This window comes from Buceros rhinoceros, unplaced genomic scaffold, assembly GCF_000710305.1.
Source record: "Buceros rhinoceros silvestris isolate BGI_N320 unplaced genomic scaffold, ASM71030v1 scaffold47084, whole genome shotgun sequence".
NCBI classification, from domain to species: domain Eukaryota; kingdom Metazoa; phylum Chordata; class Aves; order Bucerotiformes; family Bucerotidae; genus Buceros; species Buceros rhinoceros.
The window spans coordinates 1-21,153 of NW_010409743.1; the positions used below are offsets into that span (position 1 = coordinate 1).

At 38.8% G+C, this 21,153-nt stretch overlaps 1 protein-coding gene across 1 annotated transcript; it reads left to right on the forward strand.

Moving 5' to 3' along the window:
* Window positions 1-463: 463 nt before the first annotated feature.
* On the forward strand, window positions 464-20,794 carry LOC104492729 (ubiquitin carboxyl-terminal hydrolase 7-like; the record flags this gene model as incomplete). The annotated part of the gene is made up of 13 exons (XM_010135319.1): window positions 464-497; window positions 991-1,095; window positions 6,913-7,111; window positions 7,938-8,076; window positions 8,799-8,887; window positions 9,488-9,596; window positions 14,032-14,162; window positions 16,997-17,051; window positions 17,591-17,671; window positions 17,761-17,851; window positions 18,637-18,719; window positions 19,677-19,786; window positions 20,638-20,794. Coding segments are annotated over exons 1-13 (1,383 nt in total), but the record flags the coding sequence as incomplete, so codon positions are not given.
* Between the last annotated feature and the right edge of the window lie 359 nt (window positions 20,795-21,153).

A 21,153-nucleotide genomic window follows, 5' to 3' on the forward strand; every position in this document is an offset into this window, starting at 1 on the left:
GTCCTGCCGGAGAACGCGTCCCCCTCGTGCTGTGCTCCCACGCAGACGCGAGCGCCTGCGAATAAAACTGCTCCGAGTTACAGGAATCGGTCACTTCGGGGGGCTGTGCTGTAGTAGAACACGTAGAAGGGAATAGTAGGAGTCTTATCAGACCCTTTAAAGAGTGTCCTTGAGATGCTTGCGAGCGATTATAGGTTTTACAGCTTTATGATAAAAACCAGTTTATTCAAGAATATAACTATTTCCCTGTAAACATGCTGAAATGATCCTTCAGCTTTTGGTGCAGAAGCAATGGAAGGAGCCGTTGCTTGGTTGTTGGATAGATCTGGAAGAAGCCTGTTCAATCAAAGCAGTGCGTCTTTAAAATAGTGGGCTTTAGTTCATGGAGTTGTTGCATATCTCTTGTTTTAGTAGTGTTTATATGTGTTCTAAACAGTTACTGTAGCAAAACTCTATAGCAGTGATGGCTAGAAACTGGAAAACGTTATCTCTAGAATGTTCCCAAGATGATAAAAGATTTCCTTTCCAATTTTTCCCAAGTAGGATTTAAACCTTACCGTTATCCTTGGTTAAATATTTAATGTTCTTTTAAAAAAGAACATAAGAAGATGTCTTAAAAGAAATTGTTAATTTAGAAAGTCTGCTATTAGAAAATTTTGTCTGTATAAAAATTTGAAACACCAGAAGAAGTAGTTTAAAAGTTAGTTCTTATTTAATGAGACTTGAATATGAGATGCTGTCTGTAAGGTCATTTGGAATCTTAAGAATCAATTTATGTTCTTTGTATTTGTATTCCACGTTAGTGCGGACTTTTTGCTTTGTCTATGAGTGTTTATCTGTTTGAGGAGTTCTGCAGTGTGTAACAGTACAATTGTTGTGCTGTCATTTAAGTAGATACTGTCTTGTACAAAAGTGTGCTATTTGTATCTCATAAGCACTACCTGAGACAGAAACAGCTGATTAATTTTTAATTTTTTTTTTCTGTGATAGCTGGAGATACAGATGACCCTCCAAGAATTACTCAGAATCCAGTCATTAACGGGAATGTAGCAATGGCTGATGGACATAACAACACTGAAGAAGACATGGAAGATGGTAAGTAAATATTTGATAAAAACATTTGGTTTGTTGGCTTCTTTATTTTTAGGATTTTTGAGGACAGAATGGTCTGTATCTTACTTGTGTCCTCTGAACTGCAGCTCGTTAAAAAATGAAACCCTCTGTAGTTCTGACTGCTGGTTTTCTGTACAGGCATCCTTTTAACATAGCTATACAATAGGATTAGGCATTTGAGGACTGGGGATTTTTTCGTACTCTTTCTAGGTACTCATTTAAAAATGCTGAAAGTGATACTGTCCATTGTTATATTTTGTGATATGTCCTTTTAAATGTTCTGCAACTGGTGCTTTGCTGAACAGCAATTTCTGTCATTGTGCAATCCTTCAGGACGTTTAGAATCCTTATCTGTCCTGCTCTCTTGTCAGGTGGCAGCTGTGATCAGTTTTTGTCTTTGTATGGTAAGTCAGTAGTGACTATTCTGTGAGGAACATTTTCCACCCCCCCATCTCTGATGCCCTTTAAATTGCGAATGCAAAGGGAGAGGTATATATTGATGTCCTGATAATAAAAGGGGAGATGTGTTTTTGAAATTTTTTTTGTTAAATGAAAATAAGGGTGCTCAGGTTATGTTAGAGAAGATCAAATAATTTTTAAAGTAGATGTGTCTGGGCTTATTTAAAGAAAGATAATGCGATTGTAATTCATTTAAGTCTGTTGCTGTGTTTAGCGAGGAAAACGTACAATAATATTTCCATAGGAGAGGATATGGGGGGTGACTGCTCTTATTTTGAAGAACTAAATAAAATTGAATTGGGAGAAGGGACACAAAATACAAGCAGGATTTGTTTCTCCTCTGATTCCTTATTTCATGCTGTCTTGTGAAAGTACATTCAGGACTAGGCTTAAACGTTTATTTAGAGTTGTTCAAAATGTTGAGGGATTTTTGTTTGAGAAAAATCAGAGTTTGAGGTTAAAGGTCGGAAAACTGCTTATTTTCATGTATTCAAGGAACATGTAATAGAATACTGGTAGAAAATTGTAATGTTCCATGAAGAGAATGTGATTTAAATTCAGGATAAAAGCTTCTCATGGTTGAATTGCCTCTGTATCATTGGCAAAGATAAAGTCTCTTACTGAGATTCTCTCAGTAAAGTAAAAATGAGGTCTGCTTAGCCTATGAATCTTTTGTCTGATTGCCCGATCTCATTCAGAGGGCTTTGATTTCTTGCTCAGAGTAGCTAGCTGAGACTGAAATAGGAAGTTCTGGTTTTATCAACATTAAGTTACCTCTTATAAAAGATGTTAAATATCTTTGGGCCTGATACTTGTAGGGTGGCAAGAGAAGATCACATGGGTTGACACCAAATGGCAAGGATAGCTCTGTTGAACTTCCATTCCCAGAAACGATGTTTATAGGTAAAAAGCCTGATAGTGTTAGCTATCAATGCAGCCAGTAGATAACACACTGGTCGATTAGTACAAAACTTTGCCCAGAAGTTGGTCTGTATATACTTGCACAAATTAAGCAACAGGCACTTAAGCTGCAGAAGCAGCTGCTGAAACCCAGGCTGTATCGAGGATGGCAAGTACTCAGATGTACTCCTCTTCATTCAGAATAACATTGACTTTTTAACAAAAAAGCTACTGTAAAACAGTTTCTGTTATTTACCAAATATTCGGTTCCTCTCAGAGAACTGCTATGAAAGTGTCACAGTAGGGAGATGTATCTGAAGCAAAAGTCATGTGGGAACTTCTGTGTTTATGGTGGTGCTCGTGTCTTCATGGACTTCCAGTATGGTCAGGAGCTTTTGTCCACTCTGCTGTGGGGCATCTTTTAAGGTTAAAATGTGATTGAGCAATACTCTATAGTTTGTCATTATGGTATTTGAATAAAGAGTGTCTGATTACATCTTGATGCTGTTGTTGCTCTGCATTGACACAGATAGAAAATGGTGTTATTGCAAAACGTTATAATTGCAAAAACATTCCTGAAGACTTGCATCACGTAAGTGGATGATGCCTCTTTTCCCAGTCTTGTAAATCAGATTAGCTGCTTGCTCGTGCGTTATTTACACATCAGCGCTGCTGCCCTCTTGTTCTTTTTCTATCCTGGTTTGCAGCATGATGTACATATGTAATGGACAGCTTGGAGATTCACAGAATAGGAAAAAATGCAAGGAGGTGTTGGTCTTCTTGATAAACATGCTCTGTTTTCCGTTGCTGTTAGCCATAGCAAACGGGATCAATCTGAGCTGATAAAGAATGCATGAATTTAGATACCTCTTCAGTGACAATCTTAACGAGTTTAATGTTTCCTGTGAAAGAGGTGAAGAGTGGGATGAAAGGTCGATGCTTCTGGACGGATCATAGAAACCAGCTTTCTGGTGAATTTGCGAGTTCAAGGAACTTTTGAGGTGATTTTTTTTCTTCCTGCTTAGCACAAAAAGCAGTGACCGATAAGACTGGAAAAAAGTGCAGCTCTCATCCCCTGTGCTAGACAACCAACCACAGGCATTGTGAGGAACTCCAAAGGGGGGCAGCAGTGGCCCACCAACATCACTTTGAGATAAGGCTGTGTTCTCCCAAGCGGTTTGAGTAGAACCCCTTGTTGCTATGTGTGATGTCTTAGCAATTAAAAGAACCAGCTGGAGGAATGTGCTATGCTTTGTACAGAGAATGACTTAGTGAACCAGGCTTTGTGAGCTGGAAGAGAAGCTTCTGCAAATAATGAGGAAAAAAAAAAAAACAAACCAAGGTTCTGATCAAGTTTTGCTTGGAAGTGCATCAGTATTCAAAACAGCGCATAGAATAAATTCTCTTAGAAGCTAAAGTTCAAACAGAAGGTCCCTGGCTAAAAAACCTCACAGTTTTGCAATTACCTACTGAAGTCTCATTTCTGTGAAGAACTGCAGAGGCTAGGAGGCTTTCAGAAGCATCAGTCTTAGCCGTATGATAGTATTGCATGCTGTATTTGGATCATTATTAAAATATTCGTAGAATATTCAGCCAGTTTCTCCATTAATAATTTGGGTTCAGAATATTTTAATAACCTCAATGTTCTGTAAAGGTAGCAATATTTACTAAGAGAATAAAGAAATCTGCTTTTCTCGGAGGCATAAACACTTAAATACGTACTTCAGCTCACATTCTGTATTCGGACCTCTGATTTGAAGGATCTTTGTCATATCAAGGTGCTAAAGGTGACGTTCATCTCATCAGTGAAAACATTTTTCCACACAGCAAATACAATCTGTTGCATGTAACTTCACCAGGCGCTGTCAGCTGGGTCTGTTCCTTTCACCTTGTGCTCAGGATCATGTGTGATACTGTAGTTCAGGGCTTTATAGAAGTCTTACTTGCCAGTGACTACTAAATTACCCTGCTGCCAATTGTAGTCTTTTTTATTGGAAACTGGTGGACATTTTTGTGATGATAAAAAAAGGGTTTTATTTAGTTACATGCCCAGAATACTCATCACACTTACTATTTAAACTTTGGGTTTTTTTAATCTAATTCATGTTTTAATTAATTACACTTGCTAAAAATATAGGCTTTCTGGAAGGAAAGGAAGGTTCTGTTTTGGGGGTTTGTGTTTTGTATTTTTAAAGAAAATTCTATTTTATGGTTGACCTGTGTTATGAGGCTGCATTTTGTGGAGACTAATGACTGCTCAAATATTTTACTGAGGAGAGGTACCTTTCACTGGTGAGCTCTCATGCGCAGGCTTTCCTGAAAAGAAACAAAGAAATACACAGGCAAACTTTCTCTGAAGCATCTGCAGATGCTGCGTGGGCTGCCTTTTCAGCTGACACTGTAGCAGCACTGCTGCATCCTTGTACTGAAGCGCTCTGAAAGCCACTTCAAAGGAGGCGGAAAGCAAACTTGGCTTGTTTTCTGTAAGCCTAGACTAAGTCCAGTAGCACTGAACTTGATCGTGAATAGGCAGGCGTTCTTGAGCTGCTTGGAGATACAAGTGATGTAACACTGATTTTAAAAACATTTTTTGGGTTCTGCCTGCGAATCAAGTGTGAGAGTGTACAACTCCATTGGCTGCAGCCTGGCTGGCTCTTGGTTGTAAAAGATCAGCTCTCTACTCTGTCGACAGGCAGCGAGTAGATAAAAAGGGGTAGGGAACTGTTTTTAAGTAGAGGATAGACTACTGGTTAGCTGCACTCACATGTAGGGGGAAAAGAAGAGAAAGCAATCCTTTGAACTCTTCTGTTAGTGAGAAAGCTGACAGCACAGGGGAGCGTGAAGGTCACTGCAGGTGCAGAGGGGAGGGGAAGCTGCTTTCTGCTGTAGTGCTATTCTTTCAAGGGATAATTGGGAATGCTTAGGGCTGTTGGGCCATTCACAAATAAGATGAACTGTGTTATCAAGATCAGAAGTAGGACAAGTGCTTGAAAAGAAAACCATTTTGGAAGGGAGAAGAATGAAATCTGTCAAAGCTCCCCGGAGCTGTGGAGAAAACTTGTTAATTTTCTGTGTTGAAGTGTGTAATCTTTACACTGTTACATGCTGTAATCAAGCAAGTTTATTTTTTTTAAGTAAGGCAGCAACCAGGGCTCACAGGTTTTTTTTAAAAAAACCAGTTAAACGCTGCCTCTGGTGCCATGCAAAGCTTTCTGAGTAATGACTGCTTTGTGCATACAGCAGTAGCGCATTTGTTGTATATGCTGTGTCTTATCTCAGAATTTGACAATTCACTTTCTGGTTTGGGGGTGTTGTACCTCAGTGCTTTTTGGTTTTAGGTGTCGCTGCACGTGTGATATACCTGCCTCAGTTCCATGTCACCCATGAGTGGTGTGAGAACAGACTGTGGCTGCTGGCTGCTGCCCTGTATGCTACTTGAACCTCCTTACACCCAGTAGCAAATCTTTCCATGTCACAGATGTGTTCAGTAGGAACCTGGAAAAGGAGGGGCATGTTGTGTGCATACTGTGTACTACATCCCTGCCCTGTAAGGTGATAAGTTGCAAGCTTTTCCTCCCCATATGCAATAAGGGGCACGTCACAATAAAGAGAGCCCAGCCTCATGCCTTTCTGAAGCTGTCGCAGTCTCCAGCACCCTGTTATAGCTGCATGCAACAGAAGCAGAACAGATTGTGGTATATGAAGAACTGGGGATGTGGGAAGAAGGCAAAATTAGTTTAATTGTGTGTGTCAAAATAAGTTATCTTTAAAAAATAGTGTCTTATTTAGCTTTGTTTTAAACCACTAAAAATCTTTTAAATTTTCACATACCACAAAGAGTACAGGACTCTACTCTTGAGCTGTTCCACCAAACAAAAGAAACAACCACCAACCAATGGGCTTCATCTGTTTTGAAACCATACTGCTGCAAGCAGAAAACAACTAAATGGTGACTTGGTACCAACAGGGCAGTTGAACAGATTGTGAAAATCCTTTGCACATCTTAGTTCATGCAAGGAGCTAACTGAAACTGGGCTGTGAAGACACTACACAACAGGAAGCATTAAGAGTGGGCTGTGATTTCTGTTGTAAAGCATTTGATGTCTCTGTCTTGCTGTACCTGCTGTTTTAGAAGAAACTTGAGGGGTAGCAAATTCTAGTGTTAAGAATTATTTCAGAAAATAATATACAAAAGGAACGTGTCTTTCAGTGCTCTGTTCTCCTGAGTAGTGTTGCGGTATTCTGTAAAATGAAAAAATTGATGCTTCAGTTGCTAAGGAGTTTGGTGCCTCCCAGGGTTTAGGGGATTTTTTGGTTGCTTCCAATGTCCTGCTACGTAAAATATGCTCATATTGCATGATTTTTGAAAACGACATTTTGGAATGAAGAACATCAAATAATAATTTCAAATAATTTTAAGTGTGTGTCTGGGTGTTACAGATACAAGCTGGCGATCAGAAGCAACGTTTCAGTTTACAGTAGAACGCTTCAACAGATTGAGTGAGTCAGTTCTCAGTCCTCCCTGCTTTGTACGGAATTTGCCATGGAAGATCATGGTGATGCCGCGACTCTACCCGGACAGACCTCACCAAAAAAGCGTAGGATTCTTCCTTCAGTGCAATGCTGAATCTGATTCCACGTAAGACCCTTTTGATTATTGTACAAGTCCTCGTTTCATACTAGTTAGTCTGTATTGCAAGAAATACAAACCTCTTAAAAAATACTTTACCTTGCTTTCTGCAAGAGGAAAGAATTCTTGCATGTTTTTGAGTCCCCTTCTTCCCCCACCTTTCTAAATCTCAAAGCGTAAGAGTAATCCTTTCTTTAGAAGGAGCTAAAAGTAGCTTGTGCAGCTACAAGTTTGTGGTGGAATTTAGATGTATTTCTGTTTGATTGCCGGGGGGAAGTCTTTGGCTGGCAGTTTTCTTGGCGTGGGAAAATTTCTGGATTTATTTCAGACCGAAGTGGTGCTGGAGCTTCTGTAACCCTGCTGAGCTGTAAATCCTGCCCTGTAAAGCGTGTGAGCAGGTAGCTGCTAGCAACTGAGGCAGAGCGGTGTTTGAGGACTGTAGTCATTTCCTTAAATGGAGATCATCAAGCAAATTATGAACATGTACATGTGTTCAGACTCCTGTGCAATCAAGAAGACTAGAAATAGCTCACCTCAGAGAGCAGTTAGTGTCTTAAACCAGTCACCGCAGTTGCCTGACAGTACTTCCTTAACAACACTGTTGCCCTAGGAAAATCTCCGTTCCAGCTTCACATTCATAATGTGGCTTTAGAAAGCCTGAGGGATTCATGCCCTCAATAACAATTAACCAAATCTTAACATCTAATAAGAAAAAAATATTAAAATCCTATATGTGAAAGTGATGTACCAAGAATCCCTAACAAAGGAGTTATTTTAATGGCTATGAAAAGCTTGGGTTTTGAATTAGTTTCAAATGTTTCTCCTGTATTTATAGGTCATGGTCTTGTCATGCACAAGCAGTTCTCAAGATAATAAACTACAAGGATGATGAAAAATCATTCAGTCGTCGTATTAGTCACTTGTTCTTTCATAAGGAGAATGACTGGGGCTTTTCCAACTTCATGGCCTGGAGTGTAAGTAATTGGACACGTATTAATCTGTTACTGGAGAGGAGCAGTGTTGAACTTGCAGTCCTGAATACTGAGATACCTAGAGAAAAGGGAATTTTTTCCAAGCCATTTTTTTTTCTGTCATTGCTGTAGATTCTTTTTCAATTTCTGAAAAATTCCTGTACTTGATTATTGTAGATTACTTTTACTTATGTGATTTAAATACTCCCTCATTATTATTTTCTGCATACCTGAGTGCTTGAGTGTTTTCACCGTGTGATAGTCAGTGTCATTCTGAAGCAACATAGATTTTTCTTGCGTTACCAGGTGTTCTTCACACATGTGTACAGATATTTAAAGCCCTGATAGTACTACTGAGGCTTGTCTTGAATTGAGACAGCTTTTAAAGCATTTTCAAAGGCTGGGCCCTTAATTTTTCATCCATCTCGAATATTATCCAAAAGAAGCAGAGGCTTTGATTACCAACTCATACTATCCACAGAAAATTGAAATAGTACTGCAGAATTTTAAGAGCCAGGGGCAAGTTTCCTGTATTGAGACATTAAAAGAGGATTAAAGTGTTTTAAGCTGAAAAACAGTTTTGTTGTTGTCCTTTAATGTTTAGTCTTCAGTTTATTATTATGGATAGCTCAGGCTCAGATATTACAAAGCCATGTCTAACTGGACGCTTCACTACAGTCATGTTGCAAGCTCCAGTTCGTTCGTGTGTCATTCCTGTTTTACAGGAAGTTACTGATCCTGAAAAAGGATTTATAGAAGAGGACAAAGTTACTTTTGAAGTCTATGTTCAAGCAGATGCTCCACATGGAGTGGCGTAAGTATCTTTGTTTAAAAATAAAATTCTAAGTTCTTATATTTTTATGTTCATGTATTTTGTCTAATTAACGTTTGTAGCTCTCATTAGATGCTCTCACTTTGTCACCTTTAATTGAATTCTTGCATGACAATATTATTCATTGATCACATAGAGATTTTTGTATAGGTTAAATTTGCGGTTGCTTTAGGCAGCATAATGTAGTGGAACTTTCGCTTTTGTATGAATTGATTTGTGCTTTAACACCTCTGCAAATCTAGCCTCAACATTTCTGATCTCACTGCTGCTAAGGGTTTCTGACCCAGTCAGGTGGCTCAGCTATCCCACTTGCCTTGGTTTACAGTTGTTCTAAAACTGCCTCATCCGAGTTGTTCGGCCTCAAGTCACTTGTAAACAACATGCTTATACTGAAAGGCAGACATAATTTTTCTGCCGTATAAAAAAAGAAAACCAAAGACTGTTGCTGGCAAGCATGAGCGCAGTTTATTTGAACCTTGAGTAACAATGAAGAGTAGCTGATACCTACCAGCAGCACTACCTTAGAAATACTCTCTATTGCTACAGAACTATCGTATTTTTAACCACTCCACTGTTTTCTAGGTGGGATTCAAAGAAGCACACAGGATATGTTGGCTTAAAGAACCAGGGAGCAACTTGTTACATGAACAGTTTGTTACAGACTTTATTTTTCACAAATCAGCTACGAAAGGTAATTAATACATGAAAGAAAAGGGGATTACTGATTGAAATATCCAGTATGTTATATTTATAAATGCTTCAAAACAGAGTTCTATGTTCCTTTTGCCTCCTTCATCCTTTTAGAGAAGTCGTGACTTATCTGGTGATGTGCACCTTACTTGACTTAAGGGATGTTTCTTGGACTGTATCATGTGGTGATATTACTATGAATTTTTTGGGGGAGTGGGGAGGATGACTCTACATCTTGCAGATGAGAGAAAGAAGTGATTTCTCTTTTCTTGAAATAGTTAAAATAGCCCATAACAATGTAAAAAGATAAACACGTGCAACCTTTGTGGTTAATTTGTCCCATCTTCTAATTTATATCATACAGTTGAATTTTCTGTTGTTATGGTTAGTGTTTTTTGTGGTGATAGAAAGCATTATAATTTCTCCAGTTTAAACAATTGTTTATTTGCTTCATTCATGTGTTTTTGTTTACTGTAGATGCTAGTTCTTCGAGCAAAAAATGCTTAAATATCAGCTTAGTAAATATCTCATCCAAACCCAGGATGAAATGTACTAGCTAATAGTGCAGTAACCCGGAGGAGCTAAGACCCGAAATGCTGAGGTGATATTGGAGGTGGCTCTCTGGAAGAGGGGGCACACTTGGGGAAAAAAATATATCTCAGCAACATCTAGTTATTGAGTGTCCTCTTGATCCTAATTCATCCTTACACATTCCTGGGCTTATTGTGCCTCTCTTAGTGAACAGAAACTGTGCTGGCTTAGGCTTTCTCTTGTGTAGACTACTTGTTGTGATTACATGAAGCTTTCTTTTCTCCAGAATTTTCCTTTTTAATGTACCTACTTTCCTCTGTCCCAGGTCTTCCACCATCTTGTTATTATTTATATCACTGTGTCTTCGTAAGTGTCCCAGTTGGGATTTCTTTTTTCTGTTTTGCAAGGTGCTGCTAACTCTGAAGAATTGCAAAAAATAGCTCATCAAACTCCAGCAGACTGTAACTGAGATCTTACTAATGCCACGTATAAGAAATAAATACTTCACTAGCTTTACCTGATGCACCTGTTTCTTTTTTGCAAAAAGTGCCATTTACTCATTCAGTTTATCATTGATTTTAATGCCCATTCTTTTTTCTCAGCACTCACAGTGTTTGTGCATTTCATGTTTTTGGACAACTTGACTTTGCTCTTGAAAGAAAAATGTGTTTTTATAATAGCTGCATCTAATCCAATTGAGTAGTTCCTTTCAAGACTGTGTGGTAGTGAGTAAATCAATATGTACCATGAGGTGATCTTGTTCTGTGAAGAAGAAATGATTTTTGTGATACAGATTTGTTTCAACTGAGCTAATCTTTTCAGGTATTCCCCAGCACTTCTCCCCAGCCCCCAAATAAATGTCAGCTTTTAGGGAGCGTTAATAGCTGGATAGTGACCATATGAGAAAGCTTTATTGACTAGCTGGGAACGGCAGCTTCCTTTATGGAAGCATAACTGGATATCACCTGAAATGCCCAGTGCTTTGCTCATTCTTCAGGTTTGCGGAGTCCCTACAAACAGAACAGACTACAGTGTTTGGTTTAGGTAGGTTTAATACTTGTTTGCCATTATTACAGATAAGGAAGAATGAGTAGTTGTCTGAAAAAATTAATTTCAACAAGTTTTTTCGCTTTAAGCACACTTGTTCCTCATAAAACCATAAGGTCTCTTCCAACCAGATGATTCTATAAAATAAAATGTGTAGTATCCTCAGTTTGCTTATAACCAATTCCATTATTTCTGTTAATCTTCCGTACTTAGAAGAAATAATTATTTCTGTTGATGTTGTTTAGAGCTTTGTTAACAGAGAAGTTGCTATCAGGAGTAGAGCTGGGAAAGCAATAAACAGTAGCAAAGGCAAGCACATACCTATGGAAAGTCAGACTCTCGAGAAGCCTGGGTGAGGGTTGGAGAGGTCCGTCCTTCTTTGCTCTGTTTCCAGACAACAGGTGGAAAGTTTTGGGGTATTTAAAACGAGGCCTCCCTTTATTAACAACCAGGTGGCTTCAGTGGTAGGGAATAAGGCAAAGGAACTTTCTGTTCAGAGCATTTGTTTGTGACTGCTGAAGAAAGACATGCTTAAATATTGACTACTTAAGCAAGAGACACTGGTAACTTCCCAGATGGTCCAAGATTAAACCTGGACCCATGTTACGTGAGTCTTCCCACCTCTGCCATTAGTATCTCCAGCCAGTCAGTACTTGTGACTGCATCCAGTCCATTTTAAAACTCATCTCTGGTTCCCTTGAAAAATTCCCTACAGCTGGTGAGAACACTGCAGAATGTTTGTGTAACTATACTAAAATAATAAATACTGGTCCCAGTAGCTTTCTCCCTGATCTGGCTCTCCTGAAGTTACCAATGTATTTTACCTTACCTTGGAATTCCGTACATGTATTTTCTGCCCTTCCTCAAGTAGTCGTCTTGACTTTAAATAGTGTGTTCAAGCCTATCTGTAGCATTCTTTTACCAAGTAAATACCTAAAATTTTTCTCCTATCTCTGTGTCTTGTTGCTTATAATTGCTTATAGCCACTGCCTGTGCATGTCCCTGTCTCTCTTTTGTGTCGTTTCTGGAGGGAACTTCTCAGGTGTTAGAGATTCTGCTGTTTTTCAGATGAATCAAAATGTCTCAGTCCTTGTTCTTGAGGTCAAGCTTTCAGAGTTTGGGAGGATAAGGCATTAAAATAAAGCTTTGTGGAGGATCGTATTTGAAAAGTTGTTTGGTTTAGCTTGGAGAAACACTTAAGCTTTAAGAAATAGTCTTGGATTCTACTTATATACACAAACAGAATGAAGAACTGAAGAAAGGTAATGTGTTAACTGTTTATAATTTAGAAACATTTAGAATTCCAGAAGGAATAAAACTGGTGTTTTTATTCAATGGCAACTGGAATGTAGTAATTGTGAATTACTGGTTTAATATTACTTGAGAGAGAGGAAAGGCATTAAATGTCCAGATGGCATATGAGGAAACCAGACAGGGACTAAACGCAAAGGATCTGATTTTGAGTAATTATCAAGGTGTCCTGAACTTCTGCTTATACGTTTTTGATGGCAGAGTCAACTACTAGGTTGACTTTTTAGCCTGCTGTAGTATCATCTTGGATTGTTATTAACATGCTAAATATTCTTCATATTTATTTTACGGAAGTGTATCGGCACTGGCTATATTTGAATTTTTTCATTACTTGATTTTCATATCCTTTTTCTATTCATTTAAACGTAGCCAGTAACTTACTATATATTTGCTTTTTAAAAAGCATTTGTAAGATTTTTAAAGCAATGAATGCATGCTGATTGTAGGTATTTGGAAGATTTGAGACTTGGTCTGTGCTGAGCTTTCACGTAACGCTGACTGTGTTTCCCCAACAATTCAGCTATGTACTGGAAGTACTGTATATAGGGAAGTGAAGTACCTGGTAAATCAGAGGTGCTGGACACCTCTGAAATCTGGGCTGGTGCAGAAACCAAGTGAGAACTGCTGAGATCCAGTTCAGCGTGTCACTCACGGAAATGGATCATTCCCTCTTGTTTCACAGGCAAAAATTCAGGTGGCAATTTTTCCATTTAACAGGCTATTTCCTCTTATGCTACTTAATATTAATACTCCAGATTTGTCCATGTTTTCTTTTTATGCTCATGCTTTCTAAATGAGCATCTCCCTGTAAATATATTTTCTCTACAGTTGACGATCCCTGCATATATTGGTGCACGCTTCTCAAAAAGTAAATCTCATTACAGTGCTGGTTGAACTCTCCTGATCCCTGTTTGGTCTGTATGGGTAATTTCTTTGTTCTCAATCCTTCCCAGATCAGTATAATCACTGAATTGAGTTGTTAAGCTGTTTCTTTGCTTGGACAGGGATGACATTGAGTAGGAATGAATCGGGGAATCTCAAAGCTTCCTCTAACATCCTTCTCCTCCAGGTGGATCATTTCTGTTTCTGCTTACTTGTTGCTCTTTATGGTTTCACGTGGTTAGTTTTTCTTCTCCACTGTAGGTGACAATCATTCACAGATAGAAGCTACAGCACAGAACTGCAGTTATTTTCAAAAGCCTGTGGTATTGATCAGAATACCTGGTCCTACTGTGGTGATTGTGTAGACGTACTAGATGTGATAAGTTGTTTGGAAGCTGTAGTGCCTTTACTCTTCTAGGGTGGAATAAGGGAACTATTTTAGATAGAATAACCATGAATGGAATCTGTTGTTCACATCTTTCTAACCACTGTGCTCTAAGAAGAGTCATTGCAGACAGTTAATGTTTTCACAACAAGGGTTTTTTTCAGACTCTTTTGGATTAAACAGAGTTATGTGAAGGAAGTCACTGAAGAGGAAAGAAGCATTAAACAATATGGGCAGTAAACTTTGCCTTAGGTACTAATTGAACTAAATGATTTTTCAGGCTGTGTACATGATGCCCACAGAAGGAGATGATTCATCCAAAAGTGTTCCTTTAGCATTGCAAAGAGTGTTTTATGAGCTGCAACATAGTGACAAACCAGTCGGAACAAAAAAGTTAACAAAATCTTTTGGGTAAGTTTCAGAAATTTGGATATTTATTGGGCTATTTATTATTGGTCTTTATAAATTTATTTATTTATTTATTATTGGTCTTTATAAAGCTTTTCTTGAAAAAGGTTTTATTTAATCAGGCTATTTTTAGAGAGGTGCAGAGAAGTGTTAATATAGCATTATGTTAATTGCTAACTTTTCTTAGCTTACTTGGTTGGGTTTTTATTTATAGTCAGGACTGAAGACAGCTGATCCAATAGTCAGATTTTGGGGGAGAGGAACAGTACACAGTCAAACTCAGCTGTTAGTAACAGCATTATAACTTACCTGTTACCTGAAAATTGTGCGATGCGTTTGACTTAAGCAAAATCCAGGATGAAATATGTTGTGGAAACATTGCAGTTTGTGTATTATTAATGTCTTCTTAAAAACATAAATCTCTTTCAAATTTAGAGAAGTAGCACTAACTTGCATTTCTGTATTCTTAGTTCAGCACTGATGACTTGTAACATTTCCTTACAACATATCAGATGCACGTATTTTTGCTATGCACAGTTTAGAAGCATTTACTACTCTATTCTGTTTCATGATTTAAAGCTTCATGTAGGAGTATCTGTAGCATGAAATAAAGGTGTTGGAGCACACACACGAAGTAATTCTTTGCATTTTCCTCATTCTAGTGCCCTCTTTTACTCTATAAGACAGCTGTGAAAGGGCTTGCTTTTTATTTTCATTTTTGCCCAGTATCCAGTTTACCAGCTTCTGGGTTTTTTTCCAGTCTGGTGATACTTCTTGTGAGGTGGTGTTACAGGGCGTAATTTTAAATGTGGAGTGTCTAGACACAGAGTGATACAATATAGCTGCATTGGGGGTGGTGATTTTTAGTTAACTAGCTTGATGTTTCAGTTGAGCACAGGTTAAGACAGAAGATTAAGATTAGCATAACTTTACCAGCCTTCTCTTGCGTGTCATGTAAGCATGGAGTGGGATTTTATCAAAAATGGTTCTGAAATGTTGTATTTCGCATTGCTTTGTTGTGCTGTATTTGTAGACTAGTCTTTTGCAGTAATATTGACAAGCATTTTTTGATATCTAAAAGAGGGTAGGCTGTCCTAGTGTTCGTCCCGTATCTTCTGCTAAAGCTTGTGGTAGTGCCCTGCCCTGATAAGCCTCTCTGTAACCTTGTGTCTTTGTCAGCTTTCCTTTTCACCTTTGGGGGAAATTTAAAATGAAATAGGTAACCTCAGTGTCGAATGTTTATCTGGTAATACCCTCTTCCTACTAGCAAACTGTGTGGTGTTCCTGCTGTCCTGTTACACTGGAAAGACTTGCTGGAGTCGTAAATCTTGAGTCAAGATCCCGACTGTGTCATCTTCAGTAGCATTAAGAGACCTTTCCTGAGGGTGTTGCAGATGCTTAATTTTGCATCTGAGAGCAAGGTTTTAAAAGTGTGTTCGTGCCTGCCTTCATTCTTGGGAAGGTATTTTTTAATACGTTTTGTGATTTGGTCTTTCCTCTCCCATTAAATAGGAGAGGGATTTCTGACCTTGTGAGACCTACCCGTGTGTTGTGTAGAAAGTAACTTTTTACTGGGTATTGTGAGTTTCTAACTAAGTTTGGCTTCTTTCAGTTAGAAAGTGATGCCATTGTCTGAAGGAGCCTTTGTTTATCCTAATATTAGTATGTAACCTTTTATTTTGTCCTTTAAGTTGTCTGGTGTTTAAGGACTAGGGAGACAGGAGGATATTTTCCATTCTTAATTATCCATCAGGTCACTTCATTCAGCTTGTTTAAGCTGGACCCCCACGCAGTTGTTTTGGCACACTTTGAGAGTAGTACACTGCCGCGTGACAGTGGCAGTGAGTCAGAGGAGAGAGTGGGAGAGGAAGATAAAAAGTTAGTATTGCTCCTGGCCATCCCTGTGTTTGTGGCTGCAGGGGTCAGGGCTGAACCTCATGCTGAGGCTAGAGCTGACAGTAAACACAGCTTGTTTCCTATGGTTAGGAGTGATGACTGTTCCGAAAAGAGTTGTCAGAGATGTAAAACTTAGCATTCTTGAGTTTTAGTTAAAGACTTCAAAGGAGAAATTATTTCATGTTGACATTAAAACCACTTTATGCTTCTTTTTTATGTAAGGCAGTAGTGCTGAATACCCTTGTTGCAGAGTGCCGCGTTGGCTACAAGGCTTTTAGAGACTTGCTCTCACCCCTCCTTTCCCTTGAGTGTGTTTGCACACGGACAGTTCAGGAAGCTTGGTGCCTCCTTGCGTCCTTGGAGTTACTGTATGTTCAGGATTAACTGTTTAGATGAGCACAAAGGAGCCCGTATTTCCTGTAACTCCATTTACTTCCTTTCATGTGCTGAAATAATCTCTGAACACTACTTGACTGTACCTAAAGGGCACTCAGAAGAGAGACAGCTAGAAGCATGCTGCAGAAACTGTTCTGACAGCATTGAATTGCTCGCAGGCCTTTCCTTGAGAGTTAAAAACCGTGAACTGAGACTAGGTTGCAGAATGGAAGAATCCTGCTAGCAACAGCCTGGCCCTGGCCTCTTCGGCCAGCTCCGGCTGCCTTCCTGGTCCCTGTCCTCAGTTCCACAGAGAGAGAAGGCAGGTGGGCACAGAGCGGCTTCCAAAATGTTCCACAAGTACACTGCCCCTCCTTCCTGCCAAGTACCCAAGTACATGCTACAGAACTAAAAAAACATGCATCAGCCAGTTCTGAATCTCAGAGTCGTTACATCTTGCTGTGTATTAAATTCTTGATCTGCTAAGAAATAAAAAAAAAAAAAGTCTTCTGAGCTGTAAGTGTTCTTCATAACGCAGTAATTATGTATTGGTTTGCCTTACAAAGGTGGGAAACTTTAGACAGCTTCATGCAACATGATGTCCAGGAATTATGTCGAGTGGTATGTTCTGACTATTTCTTACCCTTATTGATCTTTGATGCATAACGTTGTTTCTCGATACTGTGTATATACAATATAATTTAGTAATGATCCTAGTGATACTGGCACTAATTAATTTAAGTTAGGTCTCTAAGATACAGAGACTTTGCCTTGGTTTATTTCCCTTGTTAAAAATGGGGTTGATTGTGGCCTTTTGTGGGTCAAGAATTTGTAAAGGAAAGGGAAGGGTGAAAATAATGAAACGCTAGTGGTCCTTACATTGCCATGGAGAGAAATGTCATTTTGAAGATGCAAGTATATTGTTTCGTTTGTGAGGTTTTCCAGACTCGGAGGAATGTACCCAGAGTAGTCCTCAGTGCAGCTTTTAGCGGGAAGAGGAGGATTTAAAGGACTAGAAAAATGCCAGTGCAAACAGACTAATATTTAATATTTATGCAAGTAACTTAAGAGTTTAATCAGTGAAGCAGTCACCTGTGTGAGATGAGGAAATTCAAAACCTGCAAGTATATCCTATGTAAAAAACCTAATTTTTCTTTCAGCTGCTTGATAATGTGGAAAATAAAATGAAAGGCACATGTGTAGAAGGCACTATTCCTAAATTGTTCAGAGGGAAGATGGTGGTATGTATTTAATTTTTTTTTAAAACAGTAATTTAAATTAGCTCTCTTGTATATATTAAAATTCTGTGGTGTTTGTTTTTTGTTTACAGTCTTATATCCAATGCAAACACGTAGACTATCGATCTGAACGAATAGAAGATTATTATGACATCCAGCTGAGTATAAAGGGAAAGAAAAATAGTAAGTGATACATTGTGATATTCACCAATCAAATACTTCAACACGTTGAACATCTTTAGTGCTGGTTGATCTCAAATGGGTTTGTTGGTGCTCGGCACTTTGGAATATCCTTGCTTTAAGACACCTCACTGAAAATGTTTTCTGTAGAAAAAGTTTTTGCTTACATTGCCTTTTTCCACTCTCCCCTTTCCCTTCCCTCCTTCTTCCTCCCTAATTCTCTCGCTTATCTTCTCATAAAACTATGAATTTTAGTTTTCCTGGTGTCATAAAAGTCCGTGTAGTGCCGCAGTGATAACAGTGGTGTTGTCAGAGCAGGTTGTAAGTTATGTATGGAGATGAATGTGGAGGAAATAGGTTCTTATTTAGACCTGACCCTAGGAGTAAGCAAAAAGAATGAAGTAATCGGAGCAGCAGAACAGTGGTCCCATATCGTCACTTCATCAAGTATTTTGTATGTAAGACTTGAAAAAGGACATGTAAGAGTCCAATGAACAGAATTGTCTAGCTTGGTACTTAACAGTTGCAAAGTGAGAATAGGAGATTTGGCAGACAGTTGAAGCTGATTTTTAAAATCTCTTGATATTCTTACATAGGCCCCTCCTATTTGGTGCACTTCTTGACGTTCTTGAGCAATATAAAACTTTTTAAAAAATAGACAAATATTCAAACACAAACTCTTATGTCTTAATATGTTTTTGATTAATACATTGTAAGCCCCTAGGCCAGAGTAAACTTATATTTTTCTTCTTCCTTTCCATACAATTCTCCAATCTTTTTTCACTTAGTTTTTGAGTCTTTCATTGACTACGTTGCAGTGGAGCAGTTGGATGGTGATAACAAGTACGATGCAGGAGAACATGGCTTGCAGGTATTTTTCTTTTTTCATTTATTTTTGAAATCTTATTTCTGTCTCCTTGATAAAACAACTTAACAATGGCAGCCTGAAAGTGTTGCAATACTCTTTCTTTCTAGGTTGTACCAACTGATTGTGATGATTCTTCTCCTTAGACAAGCTTTTACGTAGCTCCTCTTAATTGCTCTTAGGTTTCCTGAAATGGAGCTTGGATTTTAAAACGATGTAATTAGCAGTGAGTTTTATACCTGTAAGTGTTTTAGTGACTGGGGTGGTTAGCTTCTCTACTGATGTCAAGACTGAGAAGTTCTTCCTTTAAGAGTAGTGCGTTCTATGTGACTAGTAAAAAAGCTCTAAAAGCTCTAGCTCTAAAAGTAACTTCAGAGAGCCCATTTGTCATCAGCACGAACGCCAAATGAACTCACGATGAATCGCTTCTGTGTGTTCGCGTGATTCTGAGCTCTTCAGCTGCACTTGCCACCCACCGTAGGAAGCTGAAGTCCTTCAAAAAAAGTTTTGTTTTACTGAAGCTTACTTCTGCAGCTTCCATACCCCAGGTTTTGTCAGTCACATTCTGTATATTCTTCAGCTGTAATACTTGTTGGCAGGATACAATCACCATGGAATTCTCAACTGATGAAAAAAGACTTTTCACCTCCGTGTTGTTTTTAGTTTTATTTACGCAGGCAACTTGCTCTTAGTGCAGTGAGGTGTTCGTATGTACTTGTATGAATGGCCTAACGTTAAATGAACTGAGTTCTTGCATGCATTACTGGAATAGCTCATAGGAAGAAGGCTGATGCGGTGTTAAGATATTTGACTTCCACCTGAGTTTTAAACCGTTCATTGGTGCACCTTGTGGTCAAGCCTGTAAAGTAAAAGTCCACAGGAAGAGTGACTGCAGCAAACAAGTGGTGTGAGTTGCTAAAAAATCTTGCCATTTCAACCCTGTATTTCCTTTAAAATGTTTAGGAGGCAGAGAAAGGCGTGAAGTTCCTAACGTTGCCACCAGTATTACACCTACAGCTCATGAGATTTATGTATGATCCTCAGACTGACCAAAACATCAAGATAAATGACAGGTAAGTTTCTTGGCATTGTGTTTCTTTGGGGTTTTTTTCATTGTAAAATTTGGACCCGCGAATGTATTTTACCAAAAACAATTTGCCAAAATCCAAGCAAATGGTGTGTGCAGTCGCACGTGGTGGATGTCCCCAAAAGGTGCACCGATTGAATGTTGAGATTCTGAACGACAGATTGAATACTTAAATTTGGAGCAGCTTTTCTGAGTGTAAAACAACTGAATGCATCTTTTAATGCTTTGTGGAACATTCTTTGTGCTGAGTGTGGAAAGTTGGTACAGTCCCATAGGCTGCCACAAGAGTAAGCAGGATGAATAAGTAGTCCTCTGCTTTCCCTCCCTCTCTCTCTGTGCCCATTCACTGTAAGTAGAGGCTGATAACTTCTCAAGGAGACACGTTGTTGATTGTAAACTAAATGTGGACTGCAGTAATTTCAGTCTTACCAAGAAGGTGGGACTGCAGCTGCTGAAAGACTTTGCAAAATAATGTTCCAGTCCAGTAGTACCTGTGCTAGAAAATCTGTATTTGTATACTAGAAAATAACAGGTTTTGAGCTTTTTTTTTCCCTTGGCACAGTGAATCCAGACCAGCACTATTTCCGTTCCAGTGCTCTTACCCTTGTCGCTGAGGGCATACTTTTTCAGAGGTTCTTATGAAGATTATTTTTATTCTTTATTAAAACAGTGTAAAATCTGCCACTGTATGCAGAACATTCTGGATGGAAATGGCTTTATAACAGTAACTTGTTCAATTTTCGTGACTTGCTTTAGGAGTTAGTACTGGTGTCCTGCGGAACAGTGTGTTTCTGCCTGAGCTACAAATACAGCTGTCTTAATTCTTTTCAAAACTAGGTTTGAGTTTCCGGAGCAGTTGCCGCTTGATGAATTTTTGCAAAAAACAGATCCTAAAGATCCTGCAAATTACATTCTTCATGCAGTTCTAGTACACAGTGGAGATAACCATGGTGGACATTATGTTGTTTACTTGAATCCAAAGGGGGATGGCAAAGTGAGTATTGAAAACACGGAAACCTCTTTGTGTTTTGCAGAGACGTAATTGCAGTTTTCATGGTCAAATGGGCAAATCTCTGAAAGTTTTGTTCCTCAAGAGAAGATTGTGCTGGCACACTCACTTCGTCACGCAGGGATTTGACTTCTCTATGTAGTTCTTAGCCTGATGCTCTTTAATTTGGTGCCCGTCCTAATGTATTTGGGAAAGTTATTTTGTATTTACAAAAAGGAAAACCAGCAGCCCTCAGGGCTAGACTTTGCTTTTTAGGGAGGAGTCTGCATTTGGAGGCATTAAAGAATCCCTTGTCCTCTTAAGAGGAGCAGCTTGATCTTTGCTATTGGCTGTTGGGAAAAGGC